Raw genomic sequence first — 20606 nt, 5'->3', positions numbered from 1 at the left:
GCGGTTGTCCTATGTGATCAAACGATCAAAGTTATACTCCTTAATTTTGCACGCTGTCTGATCTTTTCGACGGCTCCCTTATTTCCGGCTTTGGCCACCATTCAAAGAGGCTACGCCCTCCTTAAATCCAGCTTAGGTCTGATGGCAACTTATTACTTCTTTAAAATTGCTGAAAATCAGGATAAGCCTTGGTACTGACATACCCATCTATAGCGGCAAAACTATATCCAACCCCTCGTGAGATATTTCTTCAAAAACATTCTTACGCACCTAAATTACATCTATTCTGAGGGAGCCGGGATTCTTTCTATTCTTTCTGCTGGCCAAAGACTAGAAACAGCGATGGTTCCTCACCCATATTCTCCCCGCTTATTGTCATTTTGCCGACTTTTGCGTCTGGCCTATCGACTATGCAGTTGTTCTAAAGGTATAGGGAAGAACGCGCGTTATCTTCCATATAGGTAATACGTTTCAGCAGGCTGAGCGCTTGATTAGGTTGATTATTGAATAGGCCGAGCTGATGCTGAAGAGGGAGGAGCGTGGTGCCGAGCCCGTTATAGCTATATCAGAGGGTATCAATATAGATTGGCTCATTCAAGCAGTTACGACTATAGGCTCGACTATGAACGGGAATGTCGTCTATGCGAAGGAAGTGGAATGCACATTCCGACCATGCTGCCTAGACCGTTCCCCATTTCACTAGGTACTTTTCCATATAGTCAGAGTGAACAATTATTTATATGAGTCTTAGCCCCATGTGTTCTTTCTTCTCTATCTTGGCTCAATATCCATCCATATGTACTAAGAAATATAAGAAAGTGAGGGCAAATCAGACCCAGTGAGTAAAACAGTGAAAGATGAGCACCAATGTCGAAGGGGAATACCAAGAACTGGCATGGAAAATAGATAAGGTGTTGATAAGTCATTGTGGCCTGAGGCCATGATGGCGCGTGTTCAGAAACACTCCTGAGGGCTCCGCTCTCTCACAACGCCCCGACAACCACATCGGCCATATTTGAAGAGCGCATTGTGTGTATTTAGCTATTGCACTCACAATGTCTGGTCAGGACATCTCCTCCGGCTCGGTGATCGTCTTGACCGACGGACGGCAGGGTACAGTGCGTTTCATTGGCAGCACCCATTTCGCCGTTGGAGAATGGATTGGTGTTGAGTTGATGGATGCTACCGGCAAAAACGATGGCGCAGTTCAGGGTGAAAGATACTTTGACTGCGAACCTGGATTTGGTATGTTTATCCGTCCCACAGCCGTGGGCGAGGTTCTACAGCAAGCTCCGCGTGAAAGTAAACAAGCCACCAAACCCGCCAATGCGACAACTAGCCGACAATCCTCGAGCGATGCCTCCACGGGGGCAAGAAAGCCAGGCTCCGAACCTCTCGCGGCCAGTAAAAGAACGAGTCTCAATGCGGCTACTGCTGCAACTGCATCGAAAGGGGCCGCTCGGGCGTCTTTAAGGGTATGGTTTGATTCGTCTTTATCAGTGTCCAAAACTCATTCAATTTTCATAGCAGTCACCCTCAAAATCACCTACAAAACAATTATCTACTCCCAATCGATCCTCTTTCGGTGGTGCTGCCCGGGCTTCTACTCTGCCATCTACTCGTCCCCGACCAACTCCCGCTGTCAGATCCTCGACCGGTCCAGGAGCAACTGCAGCAACCACTACCACCACCAGAACCTCACGACCCTCAGTTGTTGGAACAGTGGCAAGAGGTTCAAGACCAGTATCACAGAGTACTGCGACAAGTACGTCTACAGCTGCGGGAGTTGCCAAACGCGCGTCACTACGAAAGACTGCGACGAAAGGATCAGATAGTAGTGAATCCGGAACAGGCGGTCCATCGGAGGAGTCTATCAACGCTGAAGGGGGAGACAGTCCACTGAGCGCAGAGAATGCGCCTGTGGTCGCGCCTGTCCCTTCAGCCAGGCCTCCTAGGCAGTCTTTGACTGCCGCACGCCCAACAGCTTCTCGACCAGGGGCTGCAGTAACAACACAACGGTCGAGTACTTCTGTTTCTAGAGAATTGGACGAACTACAAACCAAGCTCCGCATCATGGAGAAGAAACGGGCTGAAGATCGAGAGAGGCTTAAGACACTCGAACAACTGCAGTCAGAGCGCGACAAGTTTGAATCGATCATCCAAAAGCTACAGGCAAAGTATCAACCTCAACAGATGGAGGTTACGGAGTTGCGCAAGAAACTCAAAGAGACAGAGGCTCGCCTTGAGGGGGTAGAACGCATGCAAGCAGAGCATGAATCGCTCATGGAAATGGCATCACTTGACCGTGATATGGCCGACGAGACAGCCGACGCATTCAGACACGAATGCGAAGTACTTCGCTCGAAGATGGAGGAGCTTCAGTTGGAGGCGGAGGTTCTTCGTGAAGAGAATGAGGCATTCGGCGAGGTGACAAGTCCTGAAGAGCGTTCCAGTCACGGATGGTTACAGATGGAAAAGACTAATGAGCGCCTTCGCGAGGCTCTCATTCGGCTTCGTGATATGACTCAACAACAAGAAACTGATCTGAAGGATCAAATCAAGGAATTAGAACAGGACCTTGAAGAGTATTCAGCGGTCAAGTCTGATTACGAAGCTACAAAAGAGAAATTGCTAGTTGCGGAAAATAATGTGGACGACCTGAAGCAACAACTGGAGACTGCACTTGGTGCCGAGGAGATGATCGAAGAACTGGCCGACAAGAACCTGCATTATCAGGAGGAAATCAATGAACTTAAAGCTGCTATCGAAGATCTCGAAGCTTTGAAAGAGATCAGTGAAGAGCTAGAGTTCACCCACATCGAAACTGAGAAACAATTTCAAGACGAGATCGACTACCGGGATGGCGTGTTTAACGAGCAATCCCGGAAACTTGCGGTGCAAGACGAAGTCATCGAGGACCTGGAGTATACGCTTTCTCGCTTCAGGGAGCTGGTGACAAACCTCCAGGCTGATCTAGAAGACATGCGGGCTTCACAACAGATCTCGGAAGCCGAAGCCACTGACCTTACCTCGCGATCTCGAGCCATGATAGACCTAAACTTGAAACTCCAGGCTTCGGTATCAAAGGCCCAGACTAGGACCATTGATTTGGGAATTAACAAGATGGAAGCGGAAGAGGCTGCTCAGCATCTTTCGATTGTCAAGCTTTACCTTCCTGAATACTTTGATGAAGAGCGAAACTCCGTTCTCGCTCTTCTTCGATTCAAGCGCGTGGGTTCCAAAGCAATCATGATGAACAGCACCATTCGTGAAATGATGTCTGAGCAATCAGCAATCTCCGCTCACGAGGAGATGTTCAATGCCCATGAGGTTCTGGAGCTCCTCCTGTGGATTTCGAATGTCTGCGACCGGTTTGTTAGATACGTTTCGGCTTGCACCCCCGAGGAATTTAACAAAACCAAGGCTGCACTGTTCGAAATGGAACCAGTTGAGCGCATGTTGAACTTTTGGATTGAGAACCTTAAAAAAAACGAAGTCAACATGAAGAAGTTTGCAGTAGAGTTGCAGCGATCAATTGCTTTGTTGGAACATCTCGCTGAAACCACACTCCCATCGACCCCGGAGATGTTCGCAGACGAGCTTTGCATGCGTACAGCGCTGTCTCAGTCATATATTGAGCACGCCGCAGGTACTGTTGCACGCTTGAAATCCATTCTCATTTCCAAACTACAAAGCCAGGAGGAAGAAAACGAGGAGCAATCTTTTGCTCTGAGTCAAATTGATAGTTTCGTTAATGAAGCTCGCGGATACAAGGTGGCATTGGGAAAGATTCACAGGGCTGTCGAAGATTTGCGCTCAAGGTCTCTCGCACTATCCAAGGATGCTGCCGATGAACCATTCAAATCGGCTGAGAGGTCTGCTCGAAAACTTTCGGGATTGTCCCGAAAATTAGGTGAGAGTGTTCTGGACCTCATTAGTGACGAGGGTCGTGCCGAACCATTCACCTTGAAGGAGATGATAGATGTCATGTCTCAGGTGTCCACGGCTTTTGAACAGTCTTCCGATGTACCAATGGAGACGAGTGATCCATTAACGCTGCTTAATAATACCTTGCGTGACTTTTCTACTCGGCTTGAGGGGCTAGATTCAATTTCCACGGATCTATCTCACACTGCCGAGTTTGAAAGAGGTGCATTCCCTTGGATTGCCCGTGCGCAAGAGCTGAAATCCAACAAAACGATTTCTCCGGATGCCGATGAAGAAATTCAGCGTCTGAAAAATGAAGTTCATGAGGTATCCACTGCGCTGGGTGCCAAAGATAACACTCTCGAAGAGCAAGGAATCAAGATTGAGCTTCTTGAATCCCGGATGCGCGACGCAAACAAGAGAGCATTGGCTGTCAAGGAGCTCGAGGGGAAAGTTGAAGAGGCTCAATCAAGCAACGCCAAGCTCACAGAAACCGTAGAACGACAACAGGTAGAGCTCCAGGCTGCCGAGGTCGAGCGCGATGAATTCAAGACTCGTCTTGAAAGAATGAAACGGGCATCTGGAACAGTTGGCGTCACGACCACAGGTGGTGGTATCGTCATCGACAACGAGGCCTCGTTGGCGGCATTACAAGAGAATGAATCTCTTCGCACTGAAGTCGAGAGTCTGCAATCGGCTGTGCGCTTCCTGCGCGAGGAAAGTCGCCGTGCGAAACTTCTCGATCCATACTCAGTACAGCGGACAACAGACATGCGCGTCTGGCTTGATGGCCCACTTACACCCGGCGCTCCTACCGCTGAACAAGAAAAGGTGCAGCGCACAGCCCTGGAAAGCAGAGATGTCTTGACTCACTTGCTCAAGCTGACCAAGGAAACCCGGGTCTGTGATCTGAAATCAACAATGATTCCCTCAGTCGATGAAAGTGGTGATAGCAGTTCCAACCGTACTGCATGGCGCCCGTCCAAGTCTCGACTTCGCTACCAAGTGCTCCAACATCGTGAAAACTTCGAGCATTGGGCCGAGTGGCGCGATGATATTGTAAACTACGAGCGTGAACAGGACCGCCTAGCTGCTGCTAAGCAAGATCGGGCGCTGCGCCAGCGTACCTCCAAACATTCCCACAATGCTTCTGTTGAGTTTCCCCAGGGTCTTGGTCACGGCATGATGGGCCGCACGTGGCAAATCATGGGCATGCAGAAGCATCGTAAGACGGCATCTGGAAACGAGCCAGATTCTGTGGAAATTGTTTCTGTGGACTAAGACTAAGTTTAGTTTTGAAGCTCCTTTGTCTACACCCGTGGACAGTCAATTGACTCCGTGTTTGTCTGTTTTTGTACTTCTTGATACCCTGATTGCTGATTGCATATATCCATCAATATAAAATACCTATGTTCTTGTGTATTTATTTTCCATTTTATATAATTCCTGAGCTGCAATTCACCTAACCTATTATCAATATATCGTTGGAAACCATATGACAATCCACACGATTGTCTGAATGACCTTGCAGGTACATACTATAAGCAGGAAGCATTCTGGAGACTTTGATTTGAAGTGGTTGAGAATCAACAGATCTAAAAATTTACCTCCAGGTTGCCCTAGGCTGTTCCTTCCAAGGTTGGTACACCTCCAGGGCTGGACACGCAAGGTTTTTGCAAAGATTGCTAGCTACTTTTTCATTCTTTTTCAAGACCTAGATTTTCCTATAAACAATATCTTCGTGCTGACTAGTTATGCGATCCCGTGACTTGATGACTATTCACCTAATACGGGTTAGCGGCTTCATTAGCTTGACAGGACCTATAAGTGCCGTCTCCTCCCAGGTCCCAATACATTTTTTTTTTCTTTCTTCTTCAACCATCCAAGTGCATGGGTATTACGTATATCAGTGAGGAGGAATCCGAGATTATGTTTTTGCTGGTTGAAAACTATCAACCTGACTGCTCCTGGCTCGTGTGGCCAGGGAATCTTTTAACTCAAAATTGTGATCTAATCACTCTCATACTCTTTTCATTGCTTGATAGCCCTTGTGGCTGCGGGCAGAGAAGAGAGCCCTGGAGGTTATTGCAGAAGTGAGGGTTTTAATTTCACGAGCCCTTGACGCCATATAAGGGCCCTTGAGGGTTGATCAAGTCGGCAGTCAAGATATTTTCACAGCCCATTTACCGCGTTGATTGCCCAGGTATAGAGTAAGCTTACTGCAGATGTGATGGTCTATTACAACATCGTCTTTTTGTTAGCATGGATGAGGTGATGTTATATTAAACGCTTTGATTGAAAGACTAAAAATTAAGTACTACCATATCTCGCCGAGCTATACCAAAAAGTACGAAACGCAAGCCAGAATAAAGATGGGTATGTGAAGGTAAACAAATACAAAATAAAAACGCGTATATGGTATAAGAGCGGAGTGGCCATGGAAAGCTGGCATTTTAACCTCAGTAAAACCCAAAAAACGAGAATCTTGCCAAGACCTAGAAGACTACGTTGACTGTAGAGTGTCTATCTTCGGCATATGTCACGAGAGGGAGGTTCAGTGACTGCTCCTCGTGGATTGAAAATTGCTTGTAGTCATCAAGCGATTGGTCTGTGAAGACTATTGGCTTCTGATCATTAGCGTCGTTTGTTCGAGTGGTCAGATTCGAAGCGACGGTGGTGCCACTCAGAGTGCGGGTTCTTTCCCAGAAAAAGTCATTCTCTCCAGCAAGAGATACTGCTTTCGGTGGAACTATTTGACCAGGGAATGACCACTGAGCTAGAGAGTTGGCTAAAGGCATTGATGCGATTGTGTTGCGATTTTCCGATGGTGCGAGTGGGGGATGGCGTAGTGAGGAGATTTGTGGTAGCGTGCGTGAACTAACTGAGGAAGATGGAGACCCAGTAAAAAATGAATTATTAGTTGGGTCCAGCTCGTCATTCATGTTTGATTCTGGTGTCCTAGGCAAAGTTTCTTCTGATGCCCGGACTGGTGGATTGTTTGTATAATTGGGCCTCTGGGCTCCGAGCGATAGTTTGCTTGTCTCTGAGCTCGACAATATGGGATATGGAACAGGATCTTCCAAGGGAACTGCATCGTTGAGGTTGATGATAGAGAAGTGTGGAATATAAACACTCGTTATACGAGGCTTATGCGGTGACTCGAAAACATTCTCCACGTTGCTCAATGAGCGGAATTTCTCAGACCCCACAGGCTTGCGATATACTGAGAACCCAGCTGCCATAGATACACATCGCCGGGATTGTGTTCTAGTTGGTGATAGAACAGGTGAGGGTACTCTGGGGGTCCGCAATTCCTCACCGAACTGGAAGGAATCAAACGACGGAAGGTCTGATAGTTGACCACCCGACTGATGGATGCTTAGTTCCAATGGCTGATACATAGGGACTAGAGGTTGAGGGTCGTGGAACAACTGTACAGGGCTAAGCTCCGGTGGTTGGAACATTTGAACCGGGGGCTGGGGGTCGTTAAACGATTGCACATGGCGAAAGTCGGACGGAGCACTGATCTTCAACGGCATTGTTGGTGCCTTTTTGGAAAGGCTCATGCTAGCCCTTGATGCTAGTGTTGTCAGGTGTCGTCCTTCATCGATCCAGAAAGACAGCGAGTTTCGAGACTGATGCGCCACCATATTCATAGGAGGGATAGGATGCGGTTCAGCATGGCAAATCTTCCTCTCCTGTTCGATATCTGGATGCAACCGGTCAGCGCACCTTCCTGCTTTAATGAATCAGCTTACGAGCCACATACTACTTTCTTGAACTCGTTCTTTAACCCAACTCTCCTGCTTTGGGGACAGACATGACCAGCACGAGTGTACCCATTGGGTGAGTAGCGACCCTGTTTGCTCAACAACAGGTGTCATGGCGACCAGCGCTGTGTTAATCCATGGAGAAGTGAAGGAGGATGTACAGAGTATAGAAGGAAAGAAACGGCGAGGGAAGAAAAAAACAAGCAAGCACAAATAATAGTCGTACGAGGTGATGTGAGCTGAACCCCACCTGGAAAGGATGAACCCAGCCGTCATAACCTTGGTTTTGACTTGTCAGGGATGCCGCACGGGCGAGACTAGTGGCTAGTTTGATAACACTATACCTAGAATGGTAGTTCATCCTTGCAGGATCCAGAGAAGAACAGGAACGAGAGTTGCTTGTGTTTTGTGATTCGTTAGCGCCGAGTGGAGATGTCACAAATTGGGCTTATCAGGGGGGATGGAGTAGTGATGTTATTATGGGCACACGTCAGGCGTCTAATTAGTACTTGTGTGAGCTTTGTTTCGGGAAATGAAAGGATTTGGATCCCATACTCCGAGTGAAGATGAAGGGAACCGAAACATGTATTGCTCGAAATCGATATAGGCTAAGTAGATATGCTATTTGTCCCACACATTATCGTCACCTAGGGCACTGTAGTTCCAGCGGGTATTTTGGGTAGTTGTATATGTAGATGTTTGAGCTTCTGGCTCAGCCGATGCTTCCGTAGATTTGTCCTCAACCTCTTCTTCAATTTTCTCACCAGAGGGGCGCCTAATCAAAAGAGTTAGTCTAATTAAAATAAACAGCCAATCAATGGTACTCACGTAAATTGTTTGTTTGCAGCCCCTGGCCAATCGGAGCCGTATTCTCTTATGGCCTGAGCTCGTTCCTCCTCTTCAGCTTCAATATTTTCTACCACGAGATCGACCAACTGGCTGCGATGAGAATGATTTGAGTTTGTGGAGCTAGGGTTGCGCTGCAAGGACTTTCGCCGGTCGGAACTCTTCGTAGATTTGGGGCTAGATTTGCTTGATCCGACATTGTGGTTTCGCCTGCTTTCGCTGCCCGACGCTCGGCCTTTGCGGTGCGAACGTGACTTCTTCACATTGTCTTCGGTACTGACGTGTTGATAGCTTCTACTTAGAGAGAGTTGTTGATCTCGCGGAACTTCATTAGCTGTGATAACGGGATACTATGGGCAGTTAGTTCCAGGTCATCAAACAGGGATAAACGGTTACTTTCACATACGTTCCAGTCTCCAAACTCATGCGCTCGAGCATTGGCAAACAATCGTTCGTCGTCGTCGTTTAATGTGCATTCAAGCTCACCAAACGTGGATCCGTCAGCTGAACTGCGGCGTCCCTGTTCAGTCCGACTGCGAGAAATACTATTATCGCCAAGTAGCGGAGTGTGACTATCCGGGTCACTCGCTCTTCTAGCAATGTCGCCAGGCTTTGGGATCCAGTATTTTCCCTTGCCCCCTCGCTTGTATCTCATTCCTTCCATAGTTCGCTTGACCCGCGACTTAGAATCCGCATGTGCAATGATGTTGTCACCCGAATCGAAAATTCGATAATCATAATTGTCACCCCGAAGAGTCATTTTGGTGTCTTCTATCAAATCCCGAGCTCCAAAAGCGTCCCGCAGCGCATATTTGACCGGCATCCGTGCAGATGAAATGGTAGGGTCGGCATAATCATGCCACGAGAATGCGTACCAGTGGGCAATGGCAAAGAACGGCATTTCGATACAGATGAGGGTGTTCTGAATCGCCGCAGCGAGATTGTCGGGTGTATATCCCGCAACATGTCCCAGCGCCCCCAAGAATTGTAGAATTGCCAGAAAAAAGCCTTGCCAATATGATGCAAAAATGATCAATTTTACGCAGAGGAATTTAGGAACCGGGCGAAATGGTAGGAGGTCGTCGTACATGCACACCCAAAACATAGCGAGTGAATAAAGACTGATGCTGACGCTAATGTTGTAAATAATGCCAGTCCAGAGATAACCAGACGTGAGTCCCAAGTATCCCTCTTGGTAGGTATCGGTTGCCTTCATCACGATAGATACGATGGCAAGGACAGGCTTCAGCCAAGCATATTGGAGAATGCCGCGTTTAATCGTTAGAAATGTGTAGGGATCGGATATGTCGACCTTCGGTAAGAAATGGTTCATTGGCCATGCGTGCGAAACAGGAGGACGACCATGAGCCATGATAATCAACGCTCGTTCTCCACTCAAGAAGTTGATCAAGAGCTGGAAGAACGTGAAGATAGTGAATGCCTGCCCCACCAATCTGTCAATATGATTCACAGCCTCGAAACAATTCACATACCTCATAAATGTCGCGAATGGGGTCGAAAACCTGAGCCGCCTTCAGTGACACAATACCCGTCCACGACGAGATAGCATATATCGGCACCCTGATCTCGATTAGCGTAGCCCCTGAGGATCATCTTCCAATACTCACATCACCAGAATGCGCACGACATATCGTTGAAGTAAAGGTTTCCTGTAGTTTTTACTAAAGCCAAACCAATCAACACCTGTTGAAGACCTTCTCCCACAAATAAAGTTCTTACATTTGAAACCATATGGACCTATAAATTAAAGCACGGATTAGCATAGGGCTCGGAAGGATGAAGCATTGATAGAGCAACGAATTCTTCAAGAAAAACTCACACAAGGGACAGTAGTGACGCTATTAGAGCCGAGATACCAGCTATGATAATGCTCGCTTTAGCTAGGCTGGTGCCTGTTCCTGCGAGAGTGGAGATCATCATTGTGGAGGATAGAAGTTGACGGCCTGGAAGCCACAATTCTAGACAGATGAATTCATTCCATAGACTCAAGAAAGCCTATAGACATGATAGATGCGGGAGTTCTGGGACAAATGTTGTTATCTTTAGGGAGGAGAGCCGATGACGATCGGTCTCTCGTGACAGTGACACCGCCTTACACCCGCATTCGCGACTGCCACGCTTCAACCATTCAACAGTTTAAATGACCGTGCACGCACGGTAGGCTCGTCTTTTTGCGAGTCCACCTTTCACATTTGACAATGAGCTAAAGGCTTCACTCAGAGATGGCTAGTACAAGCTTGACGGCTTCTTACTTGACGCCTGACCCAAGCTTCAATTGGTCCGCCGTGGAATATTACATCCCATGTTGATATACTGACTTTGACTATAGGTTTTTTCTCCTGGAACTCATCGTTTCTTGCATTTTGTATGTCGCCATATGTATCTTGAACATTTTAGATCACTAACATGCGAGTTAGGGTATTATTCTTTCTGCTCTACTTCAATCGACTATTCGCGACTCTCCTATCATACGGAATCCGAGCATACACCTGGCATTATTACCGCGCATATGTTGACATAAATGCTCTTCAAGTTTCGCTTCTAGGTGGAAGAGTGTTCTTCAAGGGAATTCGATACCATGGGGTAAATGAGACGATTTTCATTCATGGAGGGTTCATAACATGGCGGTATTGGAAGCGCAACGTAGAGAAAACCAATCTCTCGAGTGCTTCAGGAGACCAAGATAGCTTGAATGATTCTGTAGACACCTCAGATTTCAGCAATGAGAATGGCGGTCTTCGTGATCCAGGCGGTGCAGCTAAGGTGACTGAGTTACCTTGCCGAATAGCACTCAAAGCATATGGACTCGAATGGTTCATTTACAATCGAACTCCCGCTTACGATAACATTCTCGCTGGTTTCGGCTACACTAAGGGCGACAATTTTGAGAGTGATGAGGATCTAGGACGGACATCGTCAGTCTCCCCTGAGACGCAACCGAAGCACCAGCATACCGAACGAATGGGAACTGTGCATAGAACAACGTCTAGTTCTGGAAGTGCTTCTACGATGAGTGATAGAGGGGCCCAAACTCGCCAACACACCGATATGCGCCACTCTGAGCTCTCACAAACGGTGTCAAATATGCTCGAACTCCTGCCGTTAAAGCTAGACTGCCGAAAAGGTGCAATTGTGATTGGAAACGAGAATACAAAATCTGTCCTGACGACTACTTTCGATAACGCAACGGGGATCATTGCCGCTAGCAAAGCCGGGCCTTTAGACTTGTACCGACAGCTCCTGTCCTTCCAAATCGACCACCCAGTCGTTCAGATGCGGCCAAATCCCGACTTCAAGCAAACTCAACAGGCAATGGCAAAATCTTTGGGGGATGACCGTGAGGACGAGCCTCTGTTAAACCAGAGACGAGGCAATCCCTTTAGCTACCGATTCCAAAGGCGCAAGCTCTGGCATAGTATTCGCGATTTAGTCCCTTATTTCCAGAGCTCCGTTGAATCATTTCATATCGGCCGCAAGCCGAGCGATAACCTGCCAAGAAGCCAAGCAGAATTCCCCGAAGTTCATTGGACCGGTCTCACACGATATCTAGATGAAGCCGATGGAGATGACCATGAGATATGGAACTCTGTCGAATATGCTAGATTTTCTACTATTCTTGATAGTCCAAGCTTGGAAGTGACGTATTTCTGGGATATTCCGGGTCGTGTCGTACCTCAAGAGTTGGCCACGATCGAGAAAAGAGACAATAACGTGAATCAAGCGCTACCACCGGAATGGGGCATTGATATCAAGATCAGTAGTGGAGTCCTCAACTATGGCCCATGGGCGGACAGGGAGCGTGTCAATTTACAGAATGTCTTCTTTCCCAACTTCTACCGCAGTTCGGAACCTGCAGAACAGCTTGCACCGGGTGCATTGAGGCAAAGCGTGGTTTTCAAATTGCGAGTGGAAATAAGCGACGAGCTCACGCTTCGTATTCCAATTCGGGAGCCATCCAAAGACTGGCAGTGGAAAGGCCGTGCAGATGCCATTGGAGGGGTATCGAAATCGAAGAAGCCAAATGAGAGAAGCACAGCTCGGGCTACCGAAGGTGAAAAGGGGTCATTCTGGCCCTGATATTCGCCCCTTTGGCTGGATATCCTTGCGCATGGGCCCAGATTCAACCGTTAACTATGTCATGGACATGGTAGCATCAAAGTTAGGGTTTCAGAATGAGCTTTCCTGCGACCTACGAGGAGCAAGTTTATCTTCCAGTGTCAATCATGGATTGATCTATCAATGCCCGCAGCAGATAGTCACATGTGATTTGTCCAATCCTCTCTGCTGGAATAGCCTTCGGTCGTGGAGATTCACTATTGAAAGCAAAGACATGGAGCTGTTCCTTCTTCGTGATCACGTTTTTCTGATGACAGATCTCATAAGCGACTGGGCATCAGGGCCGCCCTCAGATTATTACACCTTTGTCCCGTTTATCTACAACATCGACCTTGTCTTCTCAAATCTGCAGCTCTTCGTGAATGTAAATGATCGCAACATTATTAGCAATCCCTCGGATCTTGAAGATAATCGATTCATTGTTATCAAGGGCAAGAAGCTGACATCAAACGTACTGATTCCATTGAACAAATACAAACCGGAGCAAAATGCGGTCGAGTTCAGCGTCAATCTCGAAGATGGTGGTGTGAACTACTTGACTCCTTTGTGGGATACGCTTCATTCTTACCTGCCGGTAAAGTCAATGGCTACCCTAGACACTGTGTACATTGATGGATCATACAACTATTTTCTCTCGACTGCTCCAGATTTGACAGATACCTTGGTGCTGAATGTTAGCGGAGTTTCCCCTCGTCTCTATCTTTATGGAGTCTTGATCAAAGCCTTCATGGGCGTCAAAGAAAATTACTTCAGTGATGAAATGCATTTTAAGACTCTGGAGGAGTATCGAGAGCTGGCCTACGCCAAGGAGCCACCGTTGAATTCCACAGGGATTAATCCGAATCGAAAATCAAATGACATGGATGTCTTGGTTCGTGTTACGGTTGACAATCCATGCGCTCTACTCCCAGAGAGCATATATGAGAATTCTAAATGTTCAAGGCTACGCGCGGCTTCGCTCGAGGTGGACCTTCGATTTACGAACTACTACATGGACATGCACTTCTCGATTAGCCCGTTGAAGGTAGACCTGCAATCGATTCAACCTGATGGCACCACGTTTATATCAGGACCGCAACTTTTTTTTGACGGAGTCTCAGTCTACGGTCATCGTCTTTTTGGATTACCCCCTGATGAACCAACCTACATTTGCAATTGGGACTTTGAAGTGGGAAAAATACTAGGAGAGTGTTCTCCAGAATTCTTGTCATGCCTGGGATCTGGCCTCAAAAGCTTTGATTTTTCGTTTGATAACGAGGAGAACACACTTCATCCACTGGTTCCTCCAGTGCTCTACGATGTAACATTTCTGAGAGCTAAAGTCGATTCGATCCATATCTCGATATTGCTAGAGCAAGTTGCGCTCGTCTTCAGCTCTAAGCCGCTGAGCACTAAGTTCAACGACTGGGCCAATACCAAGTTTTCCAAACGTATGAGCCTGCTTATACCTGACATAACCTTTGCTGCAGTGGATCGGCAAGTTGTGGGTCAAGCTCTCCGATCGTCCAAGAAAACAGTGACTCCTTTAGGCATTTTACAACTGACTGTTGGGCTCAAGATGGCCGTGCGCAGGGAAGACATTGCAGAAAGCCGGCGCCTGCAACAGGAGCATATCAGAATTCACGACCAAAGAACCCACCGAGCACAATGGTTACTATCTGACTGGGACGAGGTTGCCCCCACTTCTTTGCTTCATCCTAGTGAGAACACACCGCCTAACATGGCTATACCCTCAATGCCCGAGCCCATTCATGGGAAATTCAGTTCAGTCAACGCTCCCTCATATCGCGGATTTTCGGCGACTCATGCTGCTGCCAGCTCGAGGAGTTTTCTTGTGCGCTCTGAAACGCCAAGCCTCAAAAGTACAAAGAGTCAGGGCAAAAGCATTCCCCGGCCTGCGTCAACCTCAAACTCAGATTCGACACGAAAAAGACCTAGACCACCTACCAGAGATGCAAGTAGGTCCACACTGAAAACCAACCGAGTCAAGGATAGTGAGAGTTTCAAATCCAAGGCTGGTCTTTATTCATTAGCGGCAGTCAGGGATGCAAACCCTTGGATATTGCCCCAGTTCTCTTACTACGAGCTATCATTCGATACTTCGGAGCTTCCCTCGTCAAGCAGCAGCAATTCCAGTTCACCAAAGGATGAGGATACTGATACCCACAGGTCTATGTTTTTGACTTTTGAGGATGATCAAACAACACATACCAACCTCTCCTTGAACCTGCCTTTGGGAATTAGGGGGTACTTAACTCCGCGATTTCTTTTCAGCTTGTCCGCATTGCTAGATGGGTTTGAACCCAAGCACCCACTCCAAATAATCGACTCTCTCCAGAAAGATGTCATTTCCGATATTGTGGGTTACGAAAAGTCCATAAACCAGCCAAAAAAAGCATTAGCCGTTGCTCTCCGCATACCGTCCATTCAGCTAAAACTGGTCGATTTTTCCGTGTCTCCCAACGATAGACAGGTTGAATTCCGAGATGAGTACCGCATTGAAGTTCATCACCTTCGGACTGAATTCCAAAGACGGGTCGAGCGTCATAAGAATGATCTTCTTGAAGGTGTCAAGCAAGCCATGACAGTTCATGCTGCTGCTAAGCGGCTCTCAATTGTCGTGGAAGGCAGTCGGCCAGACACTTTTCATGAGAAGGCTGCCTTCAATTGTGACCTTGAAGACCTCAATTTCTGGTTGGTCACTACACCCAACATCCGCTTCCATGTGCAGATGCGAACCTTCAATACTGTCACATCTGCGAAATCCGTTGAAAGACTGGCTTTTCTCGTCCGCCGAGCTACCACCATGTTTGACTCGGTTGCATCGTCTTTCCAACATGTCTCGACTCTGAGTACACGGCGTTTGCGGTTCCTTATTTTCTTTGCTACCCAATCGGCTGCTCACATACCGGACCCGATTTTCTTGGCCCGCATCTCGAATGTACTTAGAGTTGCTTCAGCACATCTTCGACAACATGATTCTTGGAAGATTATCTCTCGCATCCGCAATATCTACAATAGCCTACCAGCGAATCGCAAATGGGAGTTGCAGCAAAACTGCCTGGGTGACAACCCCCTTTGCCGCCTAATGCTAAGTCATTTGTATTGACGGGCTTCGACCAATGGCGCGCCTGGGATCTCGCACACGTGGAAAAGAGCTATGTGATGCGCAGAATCTGGTCATGTTCTCAGCCTGATCAGTCGGAAGCGAAACCTTCTCTAGCTGTTTCGGGTACAATTCAGACCTTCCGCTTTTCTTTGGACCCTGGGCCCAGGGAAAGTGATTTCATTATCGAGAATTTGTCGTCGTTCACATCGGTTGTCCCAGAACATATAGTCCAAGATGGCGATAGAACAAAGCTTAAGGAGCTTGTTACTGTTCAGGCGTACTGTTCTTCTGTAACTCTGCGCCTGCGGTGGGAAATTATGGATCTCATTGAGGGCATGATGAAGATCATGTCGAGTGTCACTCTCGAATCTTCTCCAGCCCAGCCTTCCGTCGAACAAGAACCAAAGGAGCCATTGGAATTGCAAATTGTCTTCGGTACAGACTTGGGATCAATCACTCTCGATGGCATCAATATCAAGCTTGTATTGTTCTCGAGAGCTCTGCGAGCTTCAATCGTTCATACCTCCGATGTTATGAAGAAGACACAGAACAAAAGCCTTGCTGTCCTGCTAGCTTCGGAAGCCTGCTCATCTGAGCTTTCAAGTCAATCAAGACCATTGATGCTATCTAAAATTACCGACCCATCCTTATACTTCTCACTTGTCTCCCAAGAGACCCATTCAGAGTGCATGCGTGACTGGAAAGTTTCTGGTTCTTGCAAGAAGCTCCGTTATGACGTTAAAGAAGACCCAGTCAGCCTAGCACACACAGTTGATCGTCTAATCGAGGACGAAATTAGGTATATTCAATATCTCGCCAACAATGCCAACTTTCCAAAGGCCGAGTCTGAACTTAAGCCACCTTCGAAAAAGCCAGCTCGTGACAGCATTCACATGGCTATGTTCCTGGATGACTATCGGTTAAGCTTCAATCTTTTACCATCCTTGGTCTATCTGGTGTACGGGGATGTATCCCGGATATCGGTCATGCCCACTGCATTCTCCAAAATCCAGGTTGACTTTGACGTCAAGAAGACCTACCACAGATTCATGTCTAGTAAAAAGAATGGACGTGATACTCTGTCAGTCATGGAAATCCCGTCCCTCAATGGTCGTATCCTTGCAAATATTTTGTCTGATCGCAAAGAGTTCGAGGTTGACATAACAATTGAAGTTATTCGTCTAGAGGCCAGCGCTGTGCGAAGCCTATTGAGCGTATTGGAGGGGCCTGATGTATCACATCTCATTTCTGATTTGAAGCAGAATGTGGATGTTCTTCAGTCTCGTCTTGAAGACGTACTATCGTTACAGAAGGTAAAACCAAAGCCAAAGTCATTTTCGGAGGAGTCAGTTGTTCTGTACAAATCGCGCCTAACAATGGCTGGGCTTGAGATCCATGCCATTGCGCCGGGTTTGAACAAAAGGAGCTATTCAGCAGAGATGATTTTCAGTCTCGGTATAATGCAGATGCGACTGCAGAATGGCCTCGACCGCGGCTATTCGATGGAATATCCGGAGTTTAGCATTGACGCCTGTCAAATAAACTTCGAATTACGTAGGTTGGAGAGAGGCAAAGCCACACCTTTTGGTGGTTTCTCGGCCGGTGTCAAGCTCTTGGGAACTACAACAACAAGCGATAATGGGGAAGTTGCAAGATCTTATCAATTCACTGTCAAAAAGTTCGACATTGAGCTCTTTGCTGAGACAGCCGCTCTGGTGGTGGACATTGCCATCTACACACAAGAGCGTATTAAGACCTTGGATCTGTCCCACGAAGTCCAACGCATTCGGAGACTTCATCGTAACAATCACAGTGATTCACATAACTCTGAGATACCTCAGATCAACTTGAACGACGATGCTGCACCTCAGAACTTTCTCGATGCGTTGTTTTCATTAAACTTCTTCGACATTCAGGTTGCATGGAACATGCCGAAATCACTATCAGGCAACCATGTTCGTCAACCTGAAGATCTTGTCTTCTCGATTCAGCATGTCGAACTCTCGAACAAAAAGAAGAATGCAGCAAAACTTCGAATTGACAACATGCAGCTGCAGATGGTCCCATTCCGCGCTGACAGAAAGAAGCGCTCTCTCACATCTGCTCTCATGCCAGAACTGGTTTTCAACATTGCATATTTCTCTAGTAGAGAAGAGGTGCGGCTTGCTTTCCAGGCTGCTGGAAAGTCACTAGATATTCGTGCAACATCTGAGTTCATCCTTCCAGCTAACATGATTCGAAATTCTATTGCATCTGCAACAGAAGCTATCCGAGAGGGCAAGGCCGCCTGGGCTACTAACCCATCACTTGATGACGACACAAAACCCAACAAAGACCGTGGTCTCTTTGCCAAGAGGCGCGTTCGATCTGTCCTTGTGGATGTTGACTTTGCCGGTGCTACTGTCTCTCTCCAAGGAAACCAAGGGCAGGTTCCCCAGACTTCCATGACAGCCAATCTGAATAGTAGTCGACTATCAGATGTTAAGTATGGAGAGTACGTTCACGGCGAGTCTGCAACTACAGTAACTCTGCGGGCCCCAGGTGTTGCGCTGAAAGTTCAATTTGACGACAACGGGACTGATGACCCAGCGCTCAACGCTGAGCTCAAAATCAGCCCATCTACCAATGTGCTCTATCCGACTTTTGTTCCATTGGTCAAGCAGATGACGGCAACAGTCAAAGAGATAATGGGGGAGCAACAAACCCGGCCACGATGCCCATCTACTCCGAGCAAATTGCAGTCACAGAAACCCAAACAAGGGACTGCATTCGGGGCACAGAATCCAAACAACATTCTTGGAAGGTGCAAAGTCAACCTTGGAGTGTTGTTCTGCCAACAAGCATTCACTCTCAGTTGTCAACCAATTGCTAGAGTGGCTGCTTCGGCTAAGTTTGAGAGTGTCTATGTCACTGTTAATACAGTCCAGTCAAGTGAAGGGCGCTTCCTTGCCCTTTCTATGGCTTTCAACAACCTTGAAGCTTCGATAAAGCATGTGTACTCCCACGAGTCCACCGCAAGCTTTGAACTCAAGTCTGTTGTATTGTCGCTGATGAACAGCAAGCATCTTGGTCTGAAAAGTGGAATGTCGGTCATATTACGTGTGAGCCCCATGAAAGTCTGTTTGAACGCCAAGCAGGTCCAAGAATCTTTACTATTCAAGGAAATCTGGCTTCCTCCCGATGAAGAGCCTCAATCTAGCGCTGAACTGCCGCCAGAACAGCCGCAGCAGCCCGAGGCGCAGGCGCAGGCGCAGGCCGACATTGTACGACGATACCAGAAAGTTTCTGCGGCATCCGCATTCCCCTGGAACACGACCATTGCCATTGAGAAGCTGGATGTTCAGCTTGACTTAGGCTCTACACTAGGCAAGGCCCAGTTTGCCATTGACAATCTATGGGTTTCGTCCAGCAAGACCTCTGATCGTGAGCAGAGCATGTGCATCAATTTCGATGCCATTTCAGCTGGGAGCAAGGGTCGTATGAGTGGCATTGTGGAGCTACGCACTCTTAAAATTCGTACCTCGATCAAATGGCCCGAGGTTGCCCGAGAGAATGGGCATACACCACTCATCCAGGCCTCAATCGCAATTGCCCATCTTCAGGCGAATGTGTCCTTTGACTATCAACCCTTCCTGGTAGCTCATATTGCCATGTTCGACTTCTTGATGTACAATGTTTGTGATGCTTCTGGCGAACAGAGCGAGCGACTTTTCAGTACCCTGGAGGGTGACAAGGTTCAGGTCTTCTGTACCTCCTTGACTGCCTCACAAGCGCTGGCATTATTCCAAGCTTGGCAACGCCTGGTGCAAGACAAACAGGCAGCATACGAAGCCTCTCTTAGGGAGATAGAGCGATATCTCCGCCGTAAGTCTTCTGTGGGCACTGACCGGATCGAGGCTAGAGCTAAGCCGCGGGCCAAGACTGACGAAGAGATGGAGGTCTCCAATATCTCGCTTCACACCGAAGTTGTCGTGAGCATCCGCCATGTCAACTTGGGAGCGTTCCCTAGCTCGTTCTTTGACAACCAAATTTTCAAGTTGGAAGCCCACGATGCTCAGGCACGATTTGGAGTCTCAGTTGAATCTGATAAGAAGATCCACACCGCCTTGGGTCTTACTTTGGGTCAACTTCGTGTAGCTCTCTCAGCCATCAACCGGCCCCCATCCGCCAGTCTTGATGAGTTATCTGTGGAGGAGATCGCCCAGCGCGCTGTTGGGTCTCGCGGTGGAACTATCCTCAAAGTACCTCGGCTTGTATCTGGCATGGAAACCTGGCAAGTTTCCGGCAGCCGCCACATTGACTACATCTTCCACAGCACGTTTGAGGGCAAGGTGGATGTGGGCTGGAATTACTCACGTATCAGTTTCATTCGTGACATGTGGGAGACACACTTGCGAGCTCTGGCAACGAGACTTGGTAAACCGCTGCCACCATCTGCAGTGCGTATCACAGGTGGTCCCGGCAGTAGCTCCGAAAGTGGTGGCGCAGGACCCGAACAGCAAGAAAAGATCACAGCCGTGGTCAATGTGCCACAGTCCAAGTACACCTACACAGCATTGAAACCACCAGTCATCGACACACCACAACTACGGGACATGGGAGAGGCCACACCACCCCTAGAGTGGATTGGATTACAACGTGATAAGCTACCTAATGTCACACATCAGATCATTATTGTTACCCTGCTGGAGATTGCCAAGGAAGTGGAAGACGCATATGGAAAGATTTTGGGAGTTTGATACCCTTTTTGTATTATTATTTGTTTCAACATTCATTCTGTACAGACATTAGACATATAACAGAGTCTTGAGACCTCT

At 47.7% G+C, this 20606-nt stretch overlaps 4 protein-coding genes across 4 annotated transcripts; 2 read left to right on the top strand and 2 right to left on the bottom strand.

The window, feature by feature from the left end:
- Positions 1–1055: 1055 nt before the first annotated feature.
- N7495_004006 (uncharacterized protein) lies at positions 1056–5208 on the top strand (the record flags this gene model as incomplete). The annotated part of the gene is made up of 2 exons (XM_057206657.1): positions 1056–1475; positions 1531–5208. 2 exons carry the CDS (start codon positions 1056–1058, stop codon positions 5206–5208), a joined length of 4098 nt encoding a protein of 1365 aa, XP_057064337.1.
- A 1214-nt stretch (positions 5209–6422) lies between these two features.
- N7495_004005 (uncharacterized protein) lies at positions 6423–7577 on the bottom strand (the record flags this gene model as incomplete). Its single annotated transcript, XM_057206656.1, has 1 exon — positions 6423–7577. The coding sequence occupies one exon, from the start codon at positions 7575–7577 to the stop codon at positions 6423–6425; it is 1155 nt and encodes a 384-aa protein (XP_057064336.1).
- A 741-nt stretch (positions 7578–8318) lies between these two features.
- N7495_004004 (OSTA/TMEM184 family protein) lies at positions 8319–10484 on the bottom strand (the record flags this gene model as incomplete). Its single annotated transcript, XM_057206655.1, has 7 exons — positions 8319–8472; positions 8526–8893; positions 8950–9984; positions 10037–10124; positions 10172–10225; positions 10284–10301; positions 10384–10484. 7 exons carry the CDS (start codon positions 10482–10484, stop codon positions 8319–8321), a joined length of 1818 nt encoding a protein of 605 aa, XP_057064335.1.
- Positions 10485–10786: 302 nt separating this feature from the next.
- N7495_004003 (uncharacterized protein) lies at positions 10787–20528 on the top strand (the record flags this gene model as incomplete). The annotated part of the gene is made up of 5 exons (XM_057206654.1): positions 10787–10842; positions 10894–10929; positions 10982–12563; positions 12616–15782; positions 15854–20528. The coding sequence occupies 5 exons, from the start codon at positions 10787–10789 to the stop codon at positions 20526–20528; spliced, it is 9516 nt and encodes a 3171-aa protein (XP_057064334.1).
- Between the last annotated feature and the right edge of the window lie 78 nt (positions 20529–20606).

The sequence above is a fragment of the Penicillium taxi genome (genome assembly GCF_028828555.1).
Source record: "Penicillium taxi strain IBT 34144 chromosome Unknown utg000003l_segment0_segment0, whole genome shotgun sequence".
Classification (NCBI taxonomy): domain Eukaryota; kingdom Fungi; phylum Ascomycota; class Eurotiomycetes; order Eurotiales; family Aspergillaceae; genus Penicillium; species Penicillium taxi.
Note: the sequence above shows the minus strand (reverse complement) of the source record. Positions and strands in the feature narration are given on the sequence as shown.